The sequence below is a fragment of the Dipodomys ordii genome, unplaced genomic scaffold (assembly GCF_000151885.1).
Source record: "Dipodomys ordii isolate 6190 unplaced genomic scaffold, Dord_2.0 Scaffold138, whole genome shotgun sequence".
NCBI classification, from domain to species: domain Eukaryota; kingdom Metazoa; phylum Chordata; class Mammalia; order Rodentia; family Heteromyidae; genus Dipodomys; species Dipodomys ordii.
The window spans coordinates 1,315,969-1,339,552 of record NW_012267354.1 but is presented as its reverse complement, the minus strand read 5'-3'; the positions used below and the strand labels follow the sequence as shown (position 1 = coordinate 1,339,552).

Genomic DNA, 23,584 nt, shown 5'->3' with positions numbered 1-23,584 from the left:
AATGCACAGTTCTCCTCTCCCCTCTTGGAGGATGTACTTGCTCTTACTTAACCTCTGTTCCTGCCCATCTCCCTGTCACATTTCAACCTAATGACACTCACTACCTCACCCTCATTCAAGTGTGTGCCCATTTTCCTTGATTATTCAACAAGGATTGAAGGAAAACACAAAAGGAAGCACTTACCAATCCACTTGTCTGTTTTGGACCAGGAAAGATCATCCTTGGTGCTGTCATAGTAGCCAATCTTCTTGTAGCTGCCACCTAAGCAGATGACAACAGGAGTGGCCAAGTATCAGTAAAAACCCATTCTAACTAAGCATTTTCATCAACTCTCCGTTCCCCTGAAAGTGCTTTCCATGATTGCATTTGCCATTAGCTTCATTTGAGCAACTCAAAGACACTTGGAAGGACCTACAGGTCGCTGGGATCCACAGCTTGACTTAAAAGCAATATAAGGTGGTTCCCAAGGCAACTTGAATAAATAAGCATATCTAATGAGTTTAAAGCTCTTCATTGAGGAAGGCGCCACAGTATGTCTGCCACCTATTCCACCGCCTCACACCTCTCCCAGCCAGGCTCCCAATTTAGGATTCTGGTTTCAAAAGCTTTATACATATTTTTCTCTCTCTTACTCATGATGGACAGACTCACAGGATCTATTTTCCAGTGGCTTTTAATTTTTAGAAATTTCTCTCCCATGGGCTCAGGTTCTAATTCCTCGGATAAGTGATACCTGCCTTTTAAAGAGCCACTAAGTAAAATTCAAGTCACTCCAAAGAGTGAGTTAACTTCTTCCAAATGCCAACTCACATCCTTCTCACCATAACTGAAATCCCTTCTCACTTGTCTTGTATACAAAGAAGAGTTGAGAGGATGTGGGAAGTGGGGAGATGGGAAAAAAGAAACTTTTCACAGGAAGCCAAGAAATGGGTCTCTTGACCAAGCCAAGAGCATTGAGCATAGGATGGATCTGCAACATTAACTCACAGGAGTTGTACAAACACCTAATTGTGCCGGGCGCTGGTGGCTCACGCCTGTAATCCTAGCTACTCAGGAGGCTGAGATCTGAGGATCACGGTTCAAAGCCAGCCCGGGCAGGAGAGACCGTGAGACTCCTATCTCCAATAAACGGCCAGAAAACCGGAAGTGGCGCTGTAGCTCAAGTGGTAGAGCGCTCGCCTTGAGCTGAAGAGCTGAGGTGAGGGACAGCGCCCAGGCCCAGAGTTCAAGCCCCATGATCGACAAAAAAAAAAAAAAAAAACACCTAATTGTGCAAAACTGTAAGAAAAATACAACCTAGAAAAGCCAAACTACACATACTACGGATAAATTAGGAACGTTAGTTTACATAATAAGATAATTCGATGGATATCCTTTAAAAAAAAAAAGTAGGATTCCAGTCAACTGCAGGTGATACACGCCTGTAATCCTAGCTACTCAGGAGGCTGAGATGTGAGGATCACTGTTCAAAGCCACACCAAGCAAGAAAAATCCAAGAGACTCGTATACTCGTATCTCCAATTAACCACCAAACGCAGAAAATGGATCTGTGGCTCAAGTAATAGAACACTAGTTTGAGCCCAAAAGCTCAGGAACAGCACCTAAGCCCTGAGTACAAGCCCAGGATCAGTACCAAAAAGAAAAAAAAAAATTAAGTTTCCAGCTGGGCACCAATAATCCTACAATCCTAGCTATTCAGGAGGCTGAGATTTAAGGATCAAAGCTAGAAGCCAGAGGCTGGGAAGGTGGCTCAGTGGTAGAGCTCTTGCCTTGCATGCATGAGGCCCTGGGTTCGATTCCTCAGCACCACATAAGCAAAAAGAAAAAAGCCGGAAGTGGCGCTGTGGTTCAGGCGGTAGAGCGCTAGCCTTGAGCTGAAGAGCTGAGGGACAGCGCCCAGGCCCAGAGTTCAGGGCCCATGACCGGACCCCCCCCCAAAAAAAAAAGCTGGAAGCCAGCTTGGGCAGGAAAAGTCATGAGATTCTTCTCTCCAATTAACCACCAACAAAAAGCCAATATGGCTCAAATGGTACAGTGCCAGCTTTGAGTGAAAAAGCTAAGGGAACAACATCCAAGCCTTGAGTTTAAACCCCAGTGCCAACACACACCAATAGAAAAACAAAAATGTTTCCTAGGTGTAGCTTTCCATGCATTTTTGAGGATGCACTAGCAGCACTGAACCCCTTCACTCAGCTCCAGGAGAGGAATTTCCTAAACAAAAATGGAAACCACAGATGTTTTTAATGTGCATGTTCCTTTTAAAGGAAGCAACCACTACAACCCATCCCTGGAACCAAGCTTTTTGTTAAACTTATTAAAAAGCTTAATGAATACAATTAAAAGGGCAGGAAGGGGAGGCACTAGGTACTTTTGGCTATGTCTAGATGTTCCCTTCCCAAGCCAGGACCTAGTCCAGCTCCAGCTAGCACGCACCACCCCCTCTCCCTGCCCTGCACTCACCCTGGAGCTGCTCAATCAGCGTCCAAGCCATCCGAGAGCCGCTGGCATCAAACACCACATGGCCCTGAGGGGGAGGAACATGTGGAGGAAGGCAAGGGGATAAAAGCAGGAATGAAAGAGAACATCAGGGACTCTGAATCCTTCTCTTTTTGATGTAATTGAGCTTCTGAATGAATGCTATTTATGGCATTTGCCTGCATATAGGACATACCCCAGATGCCCATACCCTAGATTCCAGAAACATTATTTGAGAAGCAGCTTCACCCTTGAGATTTCAATTGGAAAAAAAAAAAAAAAATCCCCAGAGCACTAGGAGATGGACCTTCCAGCTGTGTGGCCTAAGCAAAGTGATCAACACCCACTGGGCACTAATTTTCTTGCTTTAAAAGGTTGTTTCCTCTCTTAAAATCCTACAGTTCTCATATGACCTATAAACACCTGGACTAGTTTGAAAAAAATGAGGGGAAATGTTGAAAGAAAGAAATACATCTATTTTGTTTTATTGTATTTTTTTGTCCATAGTCTTTTGTGGAATTGGCTAGTTTGGAGATCCCTACTCTCCTGATCTGAAACTGACTTGCAGAGAATGAATTTCAGAGGAGAAAAAAAAAAGTCTCCAAGGCTGATTCTGTGGGTGGAAGACAGGGAAGTGTGAAGAGAGTTGCTGTAACTCACAGAAACACCTTCGAAGGATGAGGAGTTCATTGCCCGGTAGATTTGGTCAGTAATGGTCTGGTTGTTGTAATTAAAGTCTTCCAGACGCACACCGGAACGGCCCCCTCCACCAGAGGTCTTGTTCAGGGCCAGTGCCAAGGCCCAGATGGCATCATAGGCCAGCGGCGCCTCCTGAAAGCCTCCCGTTTCCTCAGGGTGTCTTTTGAGTCGTTTGGTTAGTTTCTCCACAAACTCCTGCGATGTCTGAGGAGAGAAGAACAAGAAGCAAGCTTTGGAATGTGTGTGGGTGCAGGGGGAGAGGGGCCCTCCAATTCTGGCTCAGAATGCTTCAATTCCAACCGATGGTTTGTGTTCTGTTGTCAGATGGAACATATGTACATTCAAAATCTTTTAACTACACGCATGTGTCTGTCTTAGCTTGGAAGCTACTAGAGTAGAGCAGGGATTAGCTGGGTCCAATGGTCTTAGTGTGTACAGCTGCTAGCTCAGAGCTACAAATAGAGAAGTCTGATGAATAAACATTCTCCATAATGAATGGCAAAGGAGAGACAGTAAAGACAGAGCAAAGGAAAAGTCACAGATAATGCACCAAAGAGTTGTAATGTTGATGTTCTCCTAACCTTCAGACTTTCTCAGTAGTGTTGACCCAGGATCTAACAGCTACTCCAAATCTGAAAGATCCTAGAAAAGGTGACACCACAGCCTTTCTCACTCTCTAGGCCTGTCAACCAGGAAGACCTTTCTTGAGGCTAACTTCTTACGATCATAGTGTGAGTGACTTCAGTTCTCTGCCTTTCAGGGAATTTTCAGAAGACTGGAAACTACAGAAATATCCATCACACTTTAGAAGTTCATTCATTATTCAATCCTACCCACACCCCCCTCAACACTTAAACCTTTTTTTCTAGGAAAGCTAAGAAGGATGATAGTTCTTTTAACTCAGGAGATGGGTCAAGTGACTTGTATACTGTATACTGGACAATAACAAATTGATAACCATGAGTAAATTACCTAACCTCCTGAACTGCCTTTCATTCAATGGACAAAAACATCTTTCCTTCTTCACCTCCCAGAAACCATACATGGAAATGCTCAACGATGATTTCTTAGCAAGGTGCAAGAACTACATAGGGACACTATAACCAATAACTGTTTGAATTTAGGATAAACTAACACATACTCTAAAGAATGAATGAATACACGAGTACAGAGTATTACATGAATGAATCTTTGTTCCTCATGCTCTGACCACATTTTTTTCCTATATAACTTTCTGGAAACACTCAGGTAGAATAGAAATAGCCTGGACCAGCCAGATGCCAGTGGCTCACACCTATAATCCTGACTACTTAGTAGGCTGAGATCTGAGGATGGAGGTTCAAAGCCAGCCAGTACTGGAAAGTCTATGAGACTCTTATCTACAAGTAACCAGAAGTAGTTCTGTTGCTCAAAGCAGTAGAGCACTAGCTTTGAGCCAAAAAGCTCAGGACAGTGCACAGGCCCTAAGTTCAAGTCCCACAACTGACAAAAGGAAAAAAAATAGCCTGGACCTTAAAGGCATACGGGCCTAGGCTCAACTACCCCTAGACAGAACCAAATTCCAATCCTCTTTTAGCACCTAGTACTATACAAACCCATAATGAAATACAATTAAATATCTATTGGATCAGGATGGAGAATACCGTATAAAGGTAGATCAATGTCATTATACATATGTCCAAACTCAAAGCATGCACAACACTAAGAATAGACGCTAAGGTTTGCTCACCCTAGTCCAATAATGAACCTTGGGTGAGCACAATGTGTCAAGGCAAGTTCATCAATTGTACTGAATGTACCAGTCTCACATTAATAATGGAAGAAGTTACTAGGGAAGGCAAGAGCTCTCTGTATTTTCCTCTCAATCTTGCTGTGAATCTAAAATCATTCTTTAAAACAAACTTAAACAAAAAAAAAGTCCATTGGATGGGTAGGTAGATGAATGGATTCTAACTTTAATTAATCCATTTACCTACTCTGAAATCTCAAACAAGTTATTACATCTCACTAATTGGCTACTCAGTTTTAAAATGGGAATAATACTGCCTTAAAGAGCTCATATAAAGATAAAATAAGAATGCAAAATGCTGGGTATGAAGCAAATTACATATTCTCTTTGTGAATTTCTCTGTGTCACACTCGTATCTTTTTGTGCTAGTACTAGGGCTTGAACTCAGGATCTCACACTCTTGCTTGGCTTTTTTGCTCAAGGCTGGCACTCTATACCACTTGAGCCACAGTACCACTTCCAGGTTTTTGCTGGTTAACTGGAGATAAAGAGTCTCACAGATTTGTGCAGGCTAGCTTTGAACTGTGATTTTCAGACCTCAGACTTCAGCTAGGATTATGGGCATGAGCCACCACACCAGCAACACTTTCATCTTTTATGCTGATACTCAAATCTGTAACTCCAACCCAGTATCTTAAGTCCTAATGACTCTAATGAACGTGTAACTGTATGATGGATCACAAATTTGAACTGGGTGGTAGCACCTATAGTTCAAGACACTTGAAAGGCAAAGGGGGGAGGGGCAAGGGTGTCAAAAAGGGTGTCAAGACCAACCTGGATAACATAGCAAGACCTCTGTTTCAAAAACAAAATCTCAAACTCAAAATATCCAAGACTAATCTCAATTATTCCTCACACTCCCATCCTGCCCAGAATCTGAGACTGAAACCTTGGAATCACATTAGACTTTTTCATGTCACCAAATCCTCTTAACAATTTGTTGAGCTGTCTCATTAATATCATCCCTTCCTTACAGGATGAGGCTATGATGATGATGAGTAACATTTATGCTGTCCTTACTGTGTACCAGGGACTATTTTTATGTGTGCCAGTCCTGGGGCTTGAACTCAGGGCACTGTCCCTAAGCTGTTTTTTTGCTCAAGTCTAGCACCCTACCACTAGAGCCACAGCTCCACTTCCAGTGTTGGGGTTTTTTTTGAAGGTTTTTTGTTTGGCTGGGGGCGGGGGTTGGTAGTTAATTGGAGATAATAGTCTTACAGACTTTCTTGCTCAGGCTGACTTCAAACTACAATCCTTAGATTTCAGCCTCCTGAGTAGCTAGGAGTGCAGGCGTGAGCTACCAGCGCCCAGCACTAGGCACTTTTATCAGGCACATAGAGCAGTATTTAATTGCCAGAAATCCATGTACTATCATTACCTCTATTTAGAGTTAAGAAAACTAAGGCACGGAAGTAATACAACTTTCCTAAAGTTTTACTGCTAAAGAGTGTCAGGGCTAGGATTCAAATCCAGAGAGTCTGGAATCTAAATCCATACTCTTACTGATTAACCTATAGTGCTTTTATTCTGAAATGCCTCTCTTCAAAAGCACCTGCTCACAGACAGCAGCTAAGCTGAGCCTTCTGAGTAGTCCTTCAGCTTCTAGGTCTATCCAATCCTCAGTTCAAAGTGAAGAGATTACATCAGAAAATCACCCAGATGGGAAAGGATTAATCCACTCAGCATGATGTTATCCTCTGTTGGTATTCTCACACTCTAGCTCACTCCAGGTCACTACCTCTAACACGCCTGGAGTATCACTGGGCCCTATTGCCCCATGACTAAATTTATGAAAAAAACAATCCTTCCCCTGGAGTCAATAAAGATAATTGATGCATTCTCTTTTCTTCTTTTTTTCCTGATTGTGGGGCTTGAGCTCCAGGCTCAGGCACTGTCCCTGAACCAAGGCTAGTGCTCTACCACTTTGAGCCACAGTTCCACTTCCAATTTTCTGGTGGTTAACTGGAGCTAAGAGTCTCAGACTTTCCTGCTCAGGCTGGGTTTGAACCACGATTCTCCTAAGTAGCTAGGATTACTGGAGTAAGCCACCAGCACCAGGCTTAATTGATACATTTTCAAAGAGAAATTTTACTGTGCTGTTAAGGAACATTGAGCAACAAAGATTCCACAATCCATAGAAATTAGTGAATTAACCAACTGCAAAATTATGGTCCTCATTTTTTTTCCAGTAGCTAGTCTGGCTTGCCACCATATATGAGAATAGATACTATACAGCAATGTAATATGTATACTGAGACAAGCTTTCTAGTTTGTTCCAGACTCAAGTCTGGTAGAATCTCCACCGCAGTCAAGATGTGCTTACAATCTTATCCCAGGTATACCACCCCCCACTGTAAAATATGGCTGTATTAATCTCTGTAAATCATGGCTGTATTTCTCCAAATCCATTCTAATCACTCTCCATTTCCATATATGGTTCCTAAAGTTCCCTAAACCAAGTTTTCTCAATTTCTATACTCTTTTGACATTTTAGGTAGGATAGCTTCATCTTCAGGGGCTGACCTGTACATTGTAGAATATTTAGAACCATCCTCAGCTTCTCCACACTAGACAATAAAACTCAACCCTAGTTAAGTCCATCAGAATCACACACTGGTAGCTCATGCTTGAATCCTAGCTACTTGAGAGGAAGAATGGGAGGATCTTGATTTGAAGCCAGCCCAGGCAGAAAAGCTTTTGAGAATCCTTCTCAACCTGGGCACAGTGGCACATGCCTATCATCCAGATAACATGGGAGGCTGAGATCAGAGAACTGGGGTACCAGGCCAACCTGGCCAGAAAAAAATCTACCAGACTCTGTCTCCAAGGGGGAAAGTTGGATGCAACAGAACGTCTGTGAACCCAACAATGAGGAGAAGCCTGAAAGTAGGCAATCAAGTCTCAGGTATATACCTAGTTAGAAAGCAAGACCTCATCCTAAACATAACCAATGAATATCAGAGAGCTGGAGGCATGGCTCAGCAGTATACCATCCCAGAAAGCACCAAACCTTCAGTTTAAATCCCAATGCCACTAAAAATAAAAACCACAGTCACCAGATATGGCAACCTCCGGCTGAAAACCATTAACCTAATAGTTTTCAAAGCATAATCCTTCTACTTGTAGCATCAGAATCCAAAGGGACTTTCTGTTCTCAAGTCCTACCTTCGACTGTACTGAATCAGAACTTCAAAGGAAAGGACTCAAGTAATACCTATATTAACTATATTAACCTTCCCAAGTTATACCATCCCAAGGAACTAAAGTTTGAGAACTGGTGATGCAAACATACCTGAAGCCATCCTGAAAGCAACTCTGCTTCTTTTCTAAGTCACCCCCATAGGTCCAACCCTTGCTTCTGATCTACTTCTCCTAGTGCTAATTCACTTATACTCCTCCTTAGTCATTTGTTAAAGACTTCTCACATCGATTTTTAAAAAATCTTGAAGCCGGGTGCTGGTGGCTCACACCTGTAATCCTAGCGACTCAGGAGCTGAGATCTGAAGATCGCAGTTCAAAGCCAGCCCAGGCAGGAAAGTCCAAGATACTCTTACCTCCAATAAACCACTCAATGGCGCTGTGGCTCAAGTGGTAGAGCGCTATGAGCTGGAGAGCTGAGGGACAGCGCCCAGGCCCAGAGTTCAGGCCCCACGACCGGACCCAAAAAAAAAAATCTTGGCTTCTACCATTAGAGAATGAGAGAAGGGATGACACTTCCCAAAAAAGAAATGTACTCCTTTTTAGGAAAGGAACAAAGATGTAATGCCTATGAGTATCTGATCATATAAAATAATATTTATCAGCCAAGTATTAGTGGTTTACGCCTATAATCCTAATTACTCAGGAGGCTAAGCTCTGAAGATTGCAGTTCAAAGCCAGCCCAGGCATGAAAGTCCATGAGACTCTTATCTCCAATTAACCACCAGAAAACTAGAAGTGGCGCTGTGATTCAAAGTACTAGCTTTGGGCAGGAAGAGCAAGGACAATGCCTAGGCCCTGTGTTTAAGCCCTACGACAACAACAAAATCGAAATTTTTAAAATGTCCTCTTTACCTGACTTATGTAACTGTAACTCTTCTCTATATCACCTTTATAACAACAAGAAATTTTTTAAAAGATCTTGGCTTCTCCATCTGGCGTTTTAGGCTAGTGCCACTAGCAGCCCTATGGCCTGAAGACTGGCATTATCTTTGTGTAGGGACTCAATGCCAGTAAAAGACCTCCTGACATCCTGCTCCAAAGCCCAAGTGTCCCTCTATATTCTCAACCGATTTTGGCTTTCTGTAGGCTTCTCTGTTTCCCTGCTATGGGGCAGAGGGCACCTTGGCAGGTCCTGTGTTTAGGGCACTAGTACATCTTTCTGATATCAGTAACATGGTCCACTATTTTTCCAGGTTCTAGAAAGTAACTCATCTGTCATGCAACCTACAGAGAAATAACTGTCCAGAAATTTTTCAGTATATGTATGTATGTATATATATATATATATATATATATGCATGCATGCATACACACACACACACACATGCACGCATGCACATGCACACTGAGTATAAAGCTTGACCTCAGGGCCTGGGCACTATCCCTGAGCCTCTTTGTACTCAAGGGCTAGTGCTTTAGCACTTGAGTCACAGCACCCCTTCTGTCTTTTTTTGAGTAGTTTATTGGAGATAAGAGTCTCATGGACTTTCCTGCCCGGGCTGACTTCAAACTACAATCTTCAGATCTCAGCTTCCTGAGTAGCTAGAATTACAGGCATGAACGGCACCTGGCTTCAGTGTATTTTCAACATATATTACACATAAAGTTCCCAAAACAGAATTTATGAACAGAATCCATATGGCAGCTGACCCTTCATTACTATCCACTACCAGAACCTATTTTCTGATTCTTATTTCTCCTTTGCTCAAAGACTGCTATCATAGAAACAATATTTATTTGCATATGAAAGTATACACTTTTTGTGTGTATGCGCCAGCCCTGGAGCTTGAACTCTGGGCCTGAACGCTGTCCCTGAACTTCTTTTTCTCAAGGCTAGTACTCTACCACTTGAACCACAGTTCTACTTCCAGCTTTTTGGGTGGTTAATTGGAGAAAAAAGTCTCACAGCCTTTCCTTCATAGGCTGGCTTCAAACTGCAATCCTCAGATTTCTGCCTTCTAAGCAGCTAGGATTACAGATGTGAGCCACTTGGCAAAGTACACACTTTTTAATCAGGCTTCACACTGATTGGTGGAAGCAGAGCATCTTGGAATTCAATTCAAGTAGGATTCTGTTCTAGTAAGACCATTCAGACAGGTCACTAAACAATTATAAGTCCCAATTTTCTGATCTGTAAGATATAAATGATACCAGGTACTGATGGCTTATGCCTACTCAGGATGTAGATTTCAAAATCATGACTGGAAGCCCCAGCAGACAAATTCATGAGTCTCTTATATCCAATTAACAGCAAGAAGCCAGAAGTAGAAGCATGGTTTAAGAATGCTGGTGTAAGTGAAAAAGCTGGGCAAGAACATAAGGCTTGGAGTTCAAGCCCCCAGTCCAAAAAAAAAAAAAAAATCAGGCACAAAAACAAAGATGTAAATGATAAACCTATATCAGAATCTTACTGGCAGGATCACTGAATCAGGTTTCTAGAGTCCTGATTCACTACACAAAATAAATTGTCATTAGAATTTCTTTTTTATTGTGAAAATACTGTACAGAGGGGTTACAATTACATGAGTAAGGTAATGAGTACATTTCTTATCAAGCATTGTTGCCTCCTCCTTTGTTTCCCCTTACCATCCCTTGAATTTCTTTTTTTGTTGTTTTGTTTTGTTTTGTCGGTCGTGGGGCTTGAACTCTGGGCTTGGGCACTGTCCCTGCGCTCTTCAGCTCAAGGCGAGCATTCTACCGCTTGAGCCACAGTGCCACTTCTGGTTTTCTAGTGGTTTATTGGAAATAAGAGTCTCATGGACTTTCCTGCCTGGGCTAGCTTTGAACTGCAATCCTCAGATCTCAGCCTCCTGAGTAGCTAGGATGACAGGTGTGAGCCACCGGCGCCCAGCTAGAATTTCTTAAAGTAAGTTATTTGGGGGCTTTAACCTCATTAGTTCTCGCCTAGCATGCTCTCCAAAGCAGGCATTTTCGTATCTTGGGCTACATAATATATAGTAAGCAAACAAACAGATTGTCCTCTCAAGCTCGCTGCGATTCCTGCAACCTCAGAGGTAGTGCTGATGAGCAATGGTGTCTCTTCCCCTGCACCCACTCCCACACTCATTCCCCTCAACAGGCAAGGCTGCCCCAGTCCTCCCAAATCTACCTCCCAGTCTGTCACTAGCCAGCTAATGGGGCTAAATAATTTCAAAAGTCTCTTTTACATCTAAAATTCTAAAAGAAGAATCATTAAAAAAAAAAAAAAGGAGCAAGATCCCAGCTAATTTTGTATCAGTCATCAATGAAGATTAAGCAATTCTGAGGTACTCATGTAAGTCACCAAGAAAAAAAAAACGTATTTCTTCCCAGAAGCGGCTCTCCAGTAAAGGTGTGCTTGCGTATACAAGCGTCTATATTATCATTAACGCCTCTTCCTCATTTGACTTCTCAACAACTGCTCCTTGTTTCCATGGTAACAGCCCTTCCACTCATCAGGAGCCTAACTGAACATACCATCCTATCCTTTCCCTCTCTCCTGCCCAAGGAAGTCGCAGCAGAAGTAGAATCCACAGGAGACATGACGCAAACTAACACAGAATGAGCATAGACCCCTTCCCCTTCTAGACATCCAAGCAGCACACCCTCTTTCTGCCCCTTTCCTAAGAGATTCCCTCTGTCCCTGCCACTCTCACCCCAGGTGCCAGCTTCCAAAAACCCACATTCTCACCATGTTAGAAATGCTTCTGGTGTTAGCAGGGTTCAGCATGACGATCTCAGTGGTGATGTGGCCCTCGACTGCCTCGGTCATCTCATCCACAGTACAGTTGATGGACGGGTCATAAATCTTGAACCAATTGTCAGCGTACCACCCTATGAGGAACCAGACATACTTCTTCCCAAAGAGACGCTCCTTGTACACCTGCATTCAGAGGAGGAGGGCTAGGGTGCAGTTTGGGGGTTTTATGGTGCTCCCTCACTGGATACTATTTAGCCTCTTAAGTATGAAAGAATAGCAGTATTTTTCTTTAATCTACAAGTCTTAGGGTGCGAAGAAAAGCTCAACAACCCTCCTCCAGAGCCTCAGTGGTTCTGAATGGCCTTTTCAGCCAGTCAGGAAAGAAGGGGACTCAGAAAAAATGAAAGAAAATGAGAAAGGGGTGTGAAAGGGGTGTGTGTGTGTGTGTGTGTGTGTGTGTGTGTGTGTGTGTGTGTGTGTGTGTGTGTGTGTGTGTGTGTGTGTGTGTGTGTGTAGACAAGGGACAGAGGCAGAACCAACAGAGACATCATATTAATCATCAGCTCAAACCATTCACTATCAATTTGAAGGAAGAGACAGTGAGTAGACCCCAGGAGGAAAAACATACACGAAGAGCCCACCCGGTCTCCCTCCCTCTTCAGATTCCAACTCCACCTCACAAAAAACTTTCCGGGCTTCTGTTTCATAGAAAAGTCCCACGATGATTCGAGCATCCTGGCGCTACAGAATGGAAACAAAAACAGAGGTCCTGAGGGATGCCTGGGAGAGTCTGAGGGGCTCTTGCAGCTTTTGCTTTTGCAGCTTTGATTTCCCATCCCAAAGTGCTTACTGCAGAGTAAGGGTCAATAGGCAGTGGATAAATGTCAGCTTCCCCCAAGAGAGGCCATTGCCTCACATAACAAGAGTCTGTCTGCACCTGACTCTCCTTGTCCAGCCCACCACAGTCCCCCCTTCCCAGCTAACCCCACACTAGCAGGCTATGCCCACCACTCAGGACCATCCCACCTTCAGGTTTTTGACAGGCACAGCTGGATCTGAGAAGAAACTCTGGCGGAAAGTTATTTCAATTCCAGCCTCCTTCACTCGTTCCTCTAGATCATCCAGAGTCTTGAGTAGAAATGTAAGAAAAACATAGGGGGTGTGCAATGAAGTATAGCCGAGATGTTAACTAATGGTTGATTACACACTCTGAACAAAGGAACAGCATTCTGGGTGTTGCCTCAACAGCTTCTGTCGCCCAGGTGAGGAAATGTCAAAGAAAAGCTCCTATAGCCTTAAGAGGTGGCTTCCAAGCAGGAAAATGCAATGCTGAAGCCATACAACTCGCAGCTCTATGCCTGGGGAAGCCATCCCACCCTCCCCACTCCAACAACTAGGAGAAAACATAGAGGGACCAGAAAATGACCGGGCAGGGGCTGGGATAGAGAGGATGATGGCAACCTGAAGAGACAAGTGGGCAGACAACAAAATGATTAGAGCGGACTGAGTCATTGAAAAAAGTAGGGAGGGAGAATTAAAGGGCCACTGAACACAGGAGTGGGTGGAGGACCCAAAGAATAGAATAAAAGGGAGGGAACAGGCTGTTTTCTTCCAATGTATGCCATGAAATTCCTCTTTGCCTCCACAAACCTTGCTGTCCCCCTTTACCCTCTTTCTCCACTGGTATCCCACACACACCCATACACACACACACACACACACACACACACACACAATGCACTTCTTGCCCTTTCTGTCTCAGTCTCTGCCTCTGTCTCTGCCTCTGTCTCTGTGTGTGTCTCTCTCTGTCTCTCTCTCTCTGTCTTTGTCCTCTACTCATCCACTCCACCCCACATTCCCGTTCACACCCACTCTCCAGCCTCCTTAATGTCTGTGAAATCCACCTCTTTCCTCAGATCCTATTTTGCATTCCCTTTCTCCTTTTGACTCAACTTCAAATTGAACCTACTTTTCTGAGTCATTTTGGGTCTGTCTGTCTGGGGAACAGCACATCAAAAGCGGGGGGTGGGAATAGAGATCATAAAATTATAATAAAAAAAAAAGACAGAGAGGATCCCAAAGCTTCAATGCACCCATTCCCCTGGCTATCGAAAGAACATGGGCTTAAAGCCATTTGAAATGTGTTCTCTTTGCATAAAGAATTAAGTTCTTTCCTTCAAGATGAATTCTATGACTCCATCGCTGTCCACATACAAGACTCTTGGGTGGCTGCTCCTTGTCCCTCCCCCCAGTCCCTCCTCACCGAAGTGAAGACCTCTGTGGTCTGCTGGATGGTGGCAATCTTCTTCCAACCCCACTTTTCAAAGAGTTTCACTCGGGTAGGGTTGTGGAGCGTGGCAGATGGATGTGTTCGGAAGAATGTGGGGAAGCGCTGCCGGTTTGACAGGGCTGGTGAGCTGGAGCCATAGGAAAGCTGAGGGGCAACAGGGAATGTCCACAGGGGAATCCACTCAGGGGAGATCAGAGTGCCTGTAGCCCTTTCCTTGGGTCTGAGGTAAAGGGACTCTCAAAGGCCCCATGCCCCTCACAATCGGAATCTGTCTCCAGTTCCTTCTCAAGAAGAAACAGGTCAGTGGCAGCACAGCCAGGCCACGGTTGCTAGGAGGCCAACCAGCACTGGTCTGCAGCAGGCTCTGAATCCTAGAAGTGGATCCCTCCTCCCCCACCCCCAACTAGTCCTCCTAAATACAAAGCGGCAAATCCCTCTACTTAGTCCAACCCGAAAGGAAATGACCCCACCTTCTGACACACACACCCCACCACCAACCCTGCTTACCACAATGAGGTTCCACATCCTGGCAGCCTCAGCCACAAGTGTGGACACAGAGCTGCAGCCCGGCATGAGAATGATCTTGATGGGGTCATTGTAGAGCAGCTCGTACAAGTACTTGGTGGCTTGACCTGGATCACACTGAGTAAAGAGGGAGGGGATGAGGGCAGGCTCCCCTAGCCATTCTACCCTTCTCCCCCTCCCCAGCCCCACCGCCACAACTCCTACGGTCTCATCTTGCTTAGACAACATGGTTTCTTTCCCCTTTATTCACTTTTATTATGACTACTGTATTTTTCTTCTGCCTGACATCCCTTCCTGTTAAATTTCTTCTTTCGCTTCTTTCATTAACTCCCTTCTCAGTCTTCCATCTCTATGGGATGCTGCAAATTCATCCTTTGGTATTAGTGCATAGATTTCCTTCCCTTCCTTCATCTCACCCTCAGACATCTCCAAGCCCTTTCCCCTCGGCCATCCTTACTCCTTGATCCATATTTTTATTTGTGCTCTAAATATCTGTAGAAAGACCGTCTGCAAGAACATGAATAACCTCTCCCATAATGTAAGCTTTCTCAAAGCCTAATTATGAAATTCGCTCCTTCACCTCTACAAATGCCCTCTCCCCTACCTTCCTTCTTCCGGGCTAGTGATAAGTAAACAAGACAGTACAGGAACAAGATCAGTAGAAGGTTTACTCAGTACCCCATTCCCTCCTGCTGGGTTCTGACATTTGACAGGTCCATTATTTAAAAAAAAAAGACTCAAGGATAGAAGAATCTAATACATGGAAAGAATGGGAGAATAAATAGAATGGAACTCTCCAGAAACCAGATGATTTTAGGGGTGCCTGAAAGAGAGGTACAGAGCTGGGAAAACTGAAAGCTAAAGAAAAAAGAAATGTGGGGAGGAGAAGTAGGGGGAGGAAGAGCCAGCCCTGGGTCTCCCACTGCCTGTTCCCCTCCTGCTGAAATATGACATTTCAGAAGCTGCTGGAGCCCCAAAGGAAGTGGAAAAGAAATGGCAGCCAGTGGGGAGCCAGGGCAAAGGGGACACAGGCAAGAGGCCTGGGGAACTAGGGAGGGTACATTGGAGGGAGGGGGAAATGGAAAGAAAATAAAGAAGGCCCCCTAGAGCCTGCTCATTCCCTGCTGAGACCTGACATTTGGGACGCTGTGGGAAGTTGGGACAGGGGAAGCTGGGAGTCTAAAGAACCTACACTCTCCCTGAACTCTGCCACACACCCCACCCTCACCCCTGGCCAAGGATAGGGCTCAACCACATTCTGAAGATTTCCTCCTCCTGCCTCCCACTTGAGCATCTTTATGCATCTTTGTCATTCTGGGGTCTCATCCTCTTACACTTTTCCAGGATCTATTCCTCCAGATTCTGCCCTCAGTTTCTCCCAAAGCTTACCACACACACACTTATCCCCTCACACACTTGTTTGAGAAAATGGTTAACAAGGAGGACATACAAAAATCTACAGACACTTAATGGCTCACACCTATAACTGAGGTAGTCAGGAGGCTGAGATCTGAGAATTGTGATTCCAAGCCAATCCTGATCGCCAATCAATCACCAAAGACGAGAAAAAGAGGTGTGGCTCAAGTGGTATAATGCTACTAGCCTTGATGAGGAAAAGCTAAGGCCCTGGATTCAAACCCCAAAACTGGCATCAAAAAGAGAAGCTATAGTTCTGTATAAACAAGCACTGGGCCCAAGGTATGCGGTCTGGTTGTTTCCTCATTTCTTCTCTAACTTGAACACCCTTTCCACACCCTGTTCACCACTGTAGATCCTCTCCTCCACAGAGTTCAACCACTCCCCAGTAGGCTTCCTCATCTTCCCTTCTCCTTTTCAGGTGCTAGGATCTGGGTTTTCAGGCAGGAAAAGGGCACATTCCAGTTCTTCTGCCTTACTCCCTCCCCTTTTGCTATCCCTCTGACCTTCTCTTTGGCCCTCCATCTGTTCCCCAGCACCTCTGGGGAATCTCCTGTCATGGTAGATGAGCCTGAGCTCACAGCAAGGTTTCCTCTATTTCCCTGTGATGCCCCATTATAAAGCCTGGCACTCGGCATTCTTTCCCTACCCCCCCCCACCACTTATCTCTCTTGCTCTCCCAAGGCTGGCTGCTCCAACAGATCTGACTGACCCTCTATTTCCCTTCCTGCTTATCCTAATACCTAATTTCTTTTTTTTTTCTATACCCTGATTCTCTTCCTGGGGTTAGCTACAGCTCAGGTATTTACTTGGCAGGATTTCTGTTGGTAAAAATGCAGATACTACTTGAAATTCCTTCCTGACTGCGTTTGAATCTGTATCTTTAACAAACTCCTCGGGTGATTCTTATGTACACTGACATTTGAGAACCACAGAGAAAGTAATCATCCAAGAAGATTTGAAGTTCTATCTCTAAGCTCCCACAGTCCTCCTGTTCTCCCTTCCCCAAGCACCCTACCTGTAACCTCACTATTTCTCCCTAGCACATACCTATATCTATTGATATTCTAAAGAAGAAGTACAAACCATGGGCACAAGTGTGAAATGGGCAAATCCCCTTTTATTCTCTACCACCCAAACCCTCACATTTCTAACTAAGGCTACAAAAGCTGAGAAGATAAAATCAAGACGGTCTCTAAACCTCCTTCCCTGTGAAATATCCTTTCCACTCTCTTAATTATTTCTCTTTCTCCAGGGACAGGGGTGGGGGGAAATCTTATTATAGACCATCCCCTAATACCCTGAGACCATTTTTTTCTCACCATCCCCCCTCTTTCCCCTCCTCTCTCTACCCCTACACCCCGTCCTCTTCCTAGAGGCCACAAGGTAAAAGATAAAACCCAGAGCCCAAGTCCCAAAAGATGTCCCCCAGTACCCCCCATCCCTATTTCTCTTCCCTGCATCCTCCTCCTCTCCATTATTATTTATTCTTTCTTCTCCCTGTATTCTGATTCCTCTCCACCCCCAACCTATTGTGGGGCTCCTGGCGTAGAACCCTAATCTAACGCATTCGCCCAGTGCGTCTGCCCACCTCTTGACCATTATTAGTCTTTTTCTATGCCAGACACTCTCCCAGCCCAGGAATCCTCTAGGGTTGAGGGTGGAGGGGTGAGGAGTCAGGTAGGGCTCACAGCTGACATGCTGTTTGTTTGGGTAAATAAACTAGATCTCTCAAGTCTCTCTAAATTCCCCCTCGTTTTCTCCTATTCCTTCCAGCTCCAACCTACGCCCAGATTTACCTTGTTACCATGGTAAATGTAAACCCCCCTGATCCAGCTCCCCACCTCTGACATTCTCTCCAGCCCCCAATCCAGTCCAGGGTTAGTTTGCTCCCCCATCGGCTAGGACCCCCTCCCCCTCAACCCATCACCACTTTCCTCAAGCCGGGGCACTTGCTTGACTCTTTGGTTGCTGAGTAAAAGGGTCCGCCTTGCAGCGTGACTAACCATCTTCTACCCCTAAGACCCTCCGCCCCTGTGATTCTCCCCCAAACTCCCGCACCCCCATCCCATCTCCCGCTAGCCACGCAAGGGAGGGGGCTGCCTCCACACCCCAGAGGACTGGGCGTGAGGCTCGCGCACCTGGCCCCCTGCCCTCTAAGCCCCCCCCCACTTTCCACCCACTCCCACGTCCGGGGCTACCTTGCTGTCGTGGTGGATGAGCTTGAGCTCATAGTCCGGCAGGATGTCCCTGCGGCTATTCACGTCCTCCAGCGCCATCTCCACCGCGGGCTGGCAGGCCTGGCCCCCCGGCCAGCCCCCGCTCATGGGAAACAGCGCCCCGATGTACACTGCGCGCCGTTCTGAGGAGGGGTGCGGGGGGACCCTCGGGTGAGGCCGCGGGAGATGGGGCGAGTGGGAGGCCCACACCGGAGCCACCCCAGCCGCCATCACCACCAGGAGCGGCAGCGGCCACCCCACCGGGGGAGAGAGGGCCCCGGGACCCATGGCGGGGAGGGGGCGGGGGTAGCGACTTGGGGAGGGGGAGGAGCTCAGGGGGGACACTTTTCCGGGAGAGGGCTGCTGAGGGGAGGTCGGGGAGGCGCCTCCATCCCCGCTGCCGTGGGGAGGAGGGGGCTAGGGCCCCGGGGAAGCAGGGAAGGTTGGCTTCCTTCGGGCCCCGGGAGGCTCCGGCTCCCGCCAGCCAGCGCCACCTCCACCGCGGACTCTCCTCGCGGACTGACTGACCGACGGAGGGGAGGAGGAGGAGGAGGAGGGAGGGAGGGAGGAGGGGAGGGAGCAGTGGGGCTGGGAGGGGGCTCTGACGTCACGGGCGGCGCGGCGGGGGGCGGGGAGGGGAGGGAGCAGGGGGCGGGGAGGGGAGCGCGCCGCGAGCCGGGCACCTCCGGGTGGGAAGGGGAGAGGGGCGCAGCCCGGCGGGGCGAGGGGCGTGGGAAGGGACGCGCAAGGGAGCCCCCCCACACACACACACCTAAGGGCACCAGAGGGGAGGAGCAAAGGGGATGGGGCGTGCCGGGAGCGCGGAGAGCGGGCGCGGAGGAGCTGGGGATGGGGAAGGAGAGCGCGACGCGCGCGGAGAGGGGCTGGAAGGAGGGCGTGACGAGACGGGGTGACGAAGGAGGGTGGGGTGGGAACGGCTTTTGAGGAGAATGGAGGGTTGGTGGGGATTGAGGGAAGGGAACGTGGGGCTGGGCAGGCAGAAGGCGTGATGGGAGAAAAGAAGGGGTGTCGAGGAGGAACAATCGGGAGCCGAGCACAAAGTGAGCGGCCAGGCCCAGGGTGGGATGGGTGGGGCGGGCTGCTGGAGCCCAGCGGGCGAAATCTGAAAGGGGGACCGGCAGGAAAAAGGCTCCTGGGAGGATGGGAAGGAACCCCACCGGAGTGGGCTAAGGTGGAAGCTCAGCACCCCCCCCGCCCCCCACACACACCCCTCCAGCACGCTGCCGCCCCCTGCTGGGGCTTTGCCAGTAAGCAGCAAAGCTGAGCCTGGGAGGAGGTGGAGCCCGAGGAAAGAGAAGCCAAGCGGGGAGGTGGGAGGGACCGCAGCCCGGAGGGAAAACCGTGCAGGAGGAAAGAAGTTGGGGGAGAGAAGGGGACCCTAGCAAACTGGGGTGAGGGGGGTAAGGGAGGCCCGACCCATAGCCTAGAGCTAGAAGTCCCGTGGGTGTGGAGGGTGGAGAGTGGCAGGTAAGGGGATCGCAGGTGCAACGCGCGACGGGGTTTCTGATCTCACCTGAGTGTGGCGTTCGATTCACTGGCAGCAGGAAAGACGGGGATCAGAGAATTACCACTGGCGCCCAGCTTCCCAGGCCTGAGCCCCAGCCCCCTCCCACACACCTGTCCATGCCGAAGACTGGGTAGAGCAGAAGCCTGCGTTTCTGAGGGGAAGGTGCCTGGGGATAAGAGCAAGGTGGGGCTAGGGGTCAGGATTTGTCTTGCTTTTTTTTCCCCCATAGAATTTGAGCCAGGAGTGCCAACAGCTGAGGCAAAGGCAGACCCTGGTTTGTGTAAAGCCTGAATATTATTTTTTTAATTAAAGCACAACTGGGTTTTGAATAATTATAGTTATGTTATCTTATGTTTGCAATGTTTACAAAAGATGATTCCCACGTGAACCCCGCTTAGAGCTCTCTACCTCTACCTTACAGCTCTCCACAGAAGCACAGGGAGAGGGCTCTGTATTTGAGAAACCCTGAAGCTTAAGTTTGGCATCGCCTTACGGTAAATACACCCAATGTCCAGATTGGAATGGTGAATTCCAAGCTGAATAACTGACGCTCACTGAAAAAATGCCAGGACCAAGAATCTCGAAGGGTCTACAAGGATAGAGGAAACAAGCATGAGGCCTAAAGGGATGCCTGCAATCTAGGAGAGAAGACTACAGAGGGAAAATATGGGTATCCAGAAAAGGGAAAGGTTTGCTGGACTAAATGGCAAAAAAAAAAAACTGTTAGACACAAACACAATTATTCCTCAGAGAATGATAGAGGTGGGTTGTCTAGAAGGTATAGAAAAGGAACATCGTCTTCCCATCCACTCCTGAGTTCCCCTACATGTCCTGTTCATTCTGCCCCCAAATTTTTAAGTCTTTTTGCTCTGATGTTTCCACTCCCAGATCTCCTCTTATCTATTTTTCTAAGTCTGATAATTATTTAAATTCTAAATATTTACAATATTTCTAGTACGGAGTGAATGATGAGGGATCAATTCTAGAAGCGAGTGTGAGGTACAGAAAAATCCTGTTTAGAGAGCGAGGATGAGTCTAGAAAAAAATGAAATATTTAAACCTTAAGCAGGAGAAAGAAGGTAAGATTCAGAAAGAAAAATAGAAAACATAAAGTCCAAGAATTGGGAGCTGGGGAGAAGATAGAAAAAGAGAGGAAGGGAGTGTTGCTGAGTGCTGGTGGCTCAAACCTTTAACCCTATCTACTTAGAAGGCTGAAAATTGAGAACTGCAGTTCAAAGCCAGCCTGGGTAGGAAAGTCTATGAGACTCTTATGTCTAGGTAACCATCAAAAAGCCCGAAGTTGAGTTGTGGCTCAAGTGGTAGAGCACCATCCTTATTGAAAAATCTAAGGGACCATGCCCAGGTTCTGAGTTAAAGCCCCAGCACTGGGGAAGAGGGAGAGGAAGAGAGAGAGAGAGAGAGAGAGGGCAGAAGAGAGCCCCAGTGAGAGAGAGGGAGAAATGGAGAGGGAGAGAGAGAAAAGGGGGGAAAGGTAAAGTGGATAAGGAAATTTGGGGAGGAAGTCTGAGACAGGCAGATAAGAGGAAAGATCTGGGCTTGGTTGCATCTTTGCTTTCCTAGGCCCTCCCCCACATTCTTCACAGCACTCAACCTTTCCCAGTCCCCATCCCCCACAGTCCCATCCTCATACAAGCGTCCTCATCAGCTGCATGCAGGCAACTATTCCCCTCACCCTGGCAGTGGGGCTTGGGGGTGCTCCACTGGCCCTGACTACAGATGCTCCGGGAGCTGCCCACCAGATGGAAGTCGGGGTCACACCGGAAATCCACCCGGGCTCCGTCCAGAGCTGGGAGGTCCCCACCCGTCAGGAAAACTTTCCCATTTTCCAGGGTCAAATAAGACTTGGAGCAGATTCGGACTGTGGAAACAGGAAAATAAGAAGAGAGGCGAGTTGGAGAAGGCTCCTACCCCTTGGAGAGCAGGGGGAGAAGGGTCGGGTTTAGGTTTGAGTCTACAAGCATCCTACCCTACAGACAATCAGGTGTTAAAAAAAAAAAAAAAAAGGATGTTCCTATGTACCTTCCACTCCTCCCTTAACCCCTAGCAGCCACACATTCCCAAATGGGAGAAGGGAAAAAAAGCAGCACTTCCATTGTAGGAACCCAAGATGGAGCTATAAGCACACAAAATGGGATCTCTTCCCAGTCCACTACAGTGGGCGGTTCTCTGCCTTTGAACTGTGTAGATGTATATAACTTTGGATGCACAATCAAATTCCCTTTTCTTATCATTGTTGGTTTATATTCATATTAAACTGGCTTTCTGTTTCCTGGGTCTATATGGTGATTGAGTTGGAGACAGAAGTGCTGAAAGAATTGTCTGCCATAAGCTGCCACTCATGATCCTCAAAGAGAAGAATTCCTAAGATGAACAATCAGAGTTACTCCATGCCATGATGAGTGCCCTATGATGGGGGTCTGAGGATGAAGTGAGATGTACAGACCGCTAGCTTTGCTGCCTCCCACCGCACGCTGCACCGTCTGTCTTACTACACGGAGTGGTTCATCAGATGTATTTGTGAATGCAGTTACACTGATTTAAAAGTGCTGACTTAGGAGCTTGTAAAACGCTAAGTTCGATGGAGATTGGGAAAAAAAAAAAAAAAGGAATGGTCCTGAAGAGGGGAGGGGCTTCCCGAAGCTACTCACCACAGCGGCTGGGTGTGTCCATGTCTGTCCAGGAACCGTTGGCCAGGCACTTACGCACCTTGGGCCCCACCACCTCGCGCTCCCCCCGGCACACATACTCAATCTCATAGTCCACGGGCAGGAAGTTGATAGCCTTCACTTGGTCCCGAGTCAGGCCCCGGTACCTGATGCCCCCTTCCCAGGGCGGGTGTATGATCTGGCAACCTGAAGGGTGAGTGGGGGAGGCACACAGAGAGGGATGGTGGGAAACGGGAAAGGGCAGCAGCCCGCAGCAGGGAACGTGAGCAGGGCGTGGTCAGTGCTCAGGCTGGGGGGGGGGGGGGATGAGGTGGGAGGGCGGAGGATTTAAAGGATGCGAGTCCTTTAACCCGGGGCCAAAGGACTAAGAGCCAAAGGCTGGGGTTAAAGCGGATGCCAGAGTCCACTCGTAAGGAGGGAAGGGAGCTACGGAGGTAATGCAGAAAAGTAATTGAGAAATCGTGGAAGGTGTAATGTGTGGATGGAGCCTGGTTCAAAAGGGGAAAGGAAAGAGTTAAGCGAGGATGTTTAAGGTGAATTAGGAGAAGGGGGGCGGGGGGAACCTTACAAGACCATCCGAGCATCTAAGTGGGAATCAAAGGAAAGAACTGTAGTAATGTGAGGCTGGGAAAGGGAAGCGGAGCTGACGGAATCATTCGGGGTCACAGAAAGGTGGTGTGGTGGAGTAATGTGGGGCGGGGAAAAGGGGGTGCTGGAGAGTAATGTGGGGTGACAGGAAGGAGGTCAGGAGTAGTAAAGTGGCATGGACCAGGAGGGCTGCAGTGTAGGGCTGACCCGAGAGTGAGGCCGACCGGAAAGGAGGAGGTGCAGGGAAAGGGCGAATGGGGTGGGAGAGAGCCCGACTCGCCGGAGAAGGGGGCACCTTCGGAGGTGGCGTTGGGGGTCTGCGCCCCGCCCGCGCCCAGGGGGCGGAGGAAGACAGGCGCCAGCAGCAGCAAAAGCAGCATCTGAGCGAGAGAGAGATGGCCGTGAGCACCGGCGCCAGCCGGCCGGCCACACCCGACCCGGACCCCCTCGGTCTGCCCGGCCGGCTCCCACCCGGCTCGGCTGGAGC

The 23,584-nt window shown here is 47.5% G+C and overlaps 1 protein-coding gene across 2 annotated transcripts in view; it reads right to left on the bottom strand.

The window, feature by feature from the left end:
• Gabbr1 (gamma-aminobutyric acid (GABA) B receptor, 1) overlaps positions 1–23,478 on the bottom strand; it is a 31,766-nt gene extending 8,288 nt beyond the window's left edge. Inside the window, exons 1-13 of one of the 2 annotated variants that reach the window (XM_013031270.1) lie at positions 23,393–23,478; positions 22,492–22,695; positions 21,516–21,701; positions 19,829–19,849; positions 18,277–18,437; positions 14,642–14,776; positions 14,108–14,278; positions 12,871–12,972; positions 12,520–12,585; positions 11,836–12,027; positions 3,137–3,379; positions 2,462–2,525; positions 185–262 (exon numbers count right to left, since the gene is read on the bottom strand). In XM_013031270.1, the coding sequence (XP_012886724.1) occupies positions 185–262; positions 2,462–2,525; positions 3,137–3,379; positions 11,836–12,027; positions 12,520–12,585; positions 12,871–12,972; positions 14,108–14,278; positions 14,642–14,776; positions 18,277–18,437; positions 19,829–19,849; positions 21,516–21,701; positions 22,492–22,695; positions 23,393–23,477 (1,708 nt within the window). In that variant the 5' untranslated portion in view covers position 23,478. The remainder of the gene's footprint in view (positions 1–184; positions 263–2,461; positions 2,526–3,136; positions 3,380–11,835; positions 12,028–12,519; positions 12,586–12,870; positions 12,973–14,107; positions 14,279–14,641; positions 14,777–18,276; positions 18,438–19,828; positions 19,850–21,515; positions 21,702–22,491; positions 22,696–23,392) is intronic. The other variant, XM_013031271.1, reaches the window with a different exon arrangement.
• Positions 23,479–23,584: the final 106 nt, after the last annotated feature.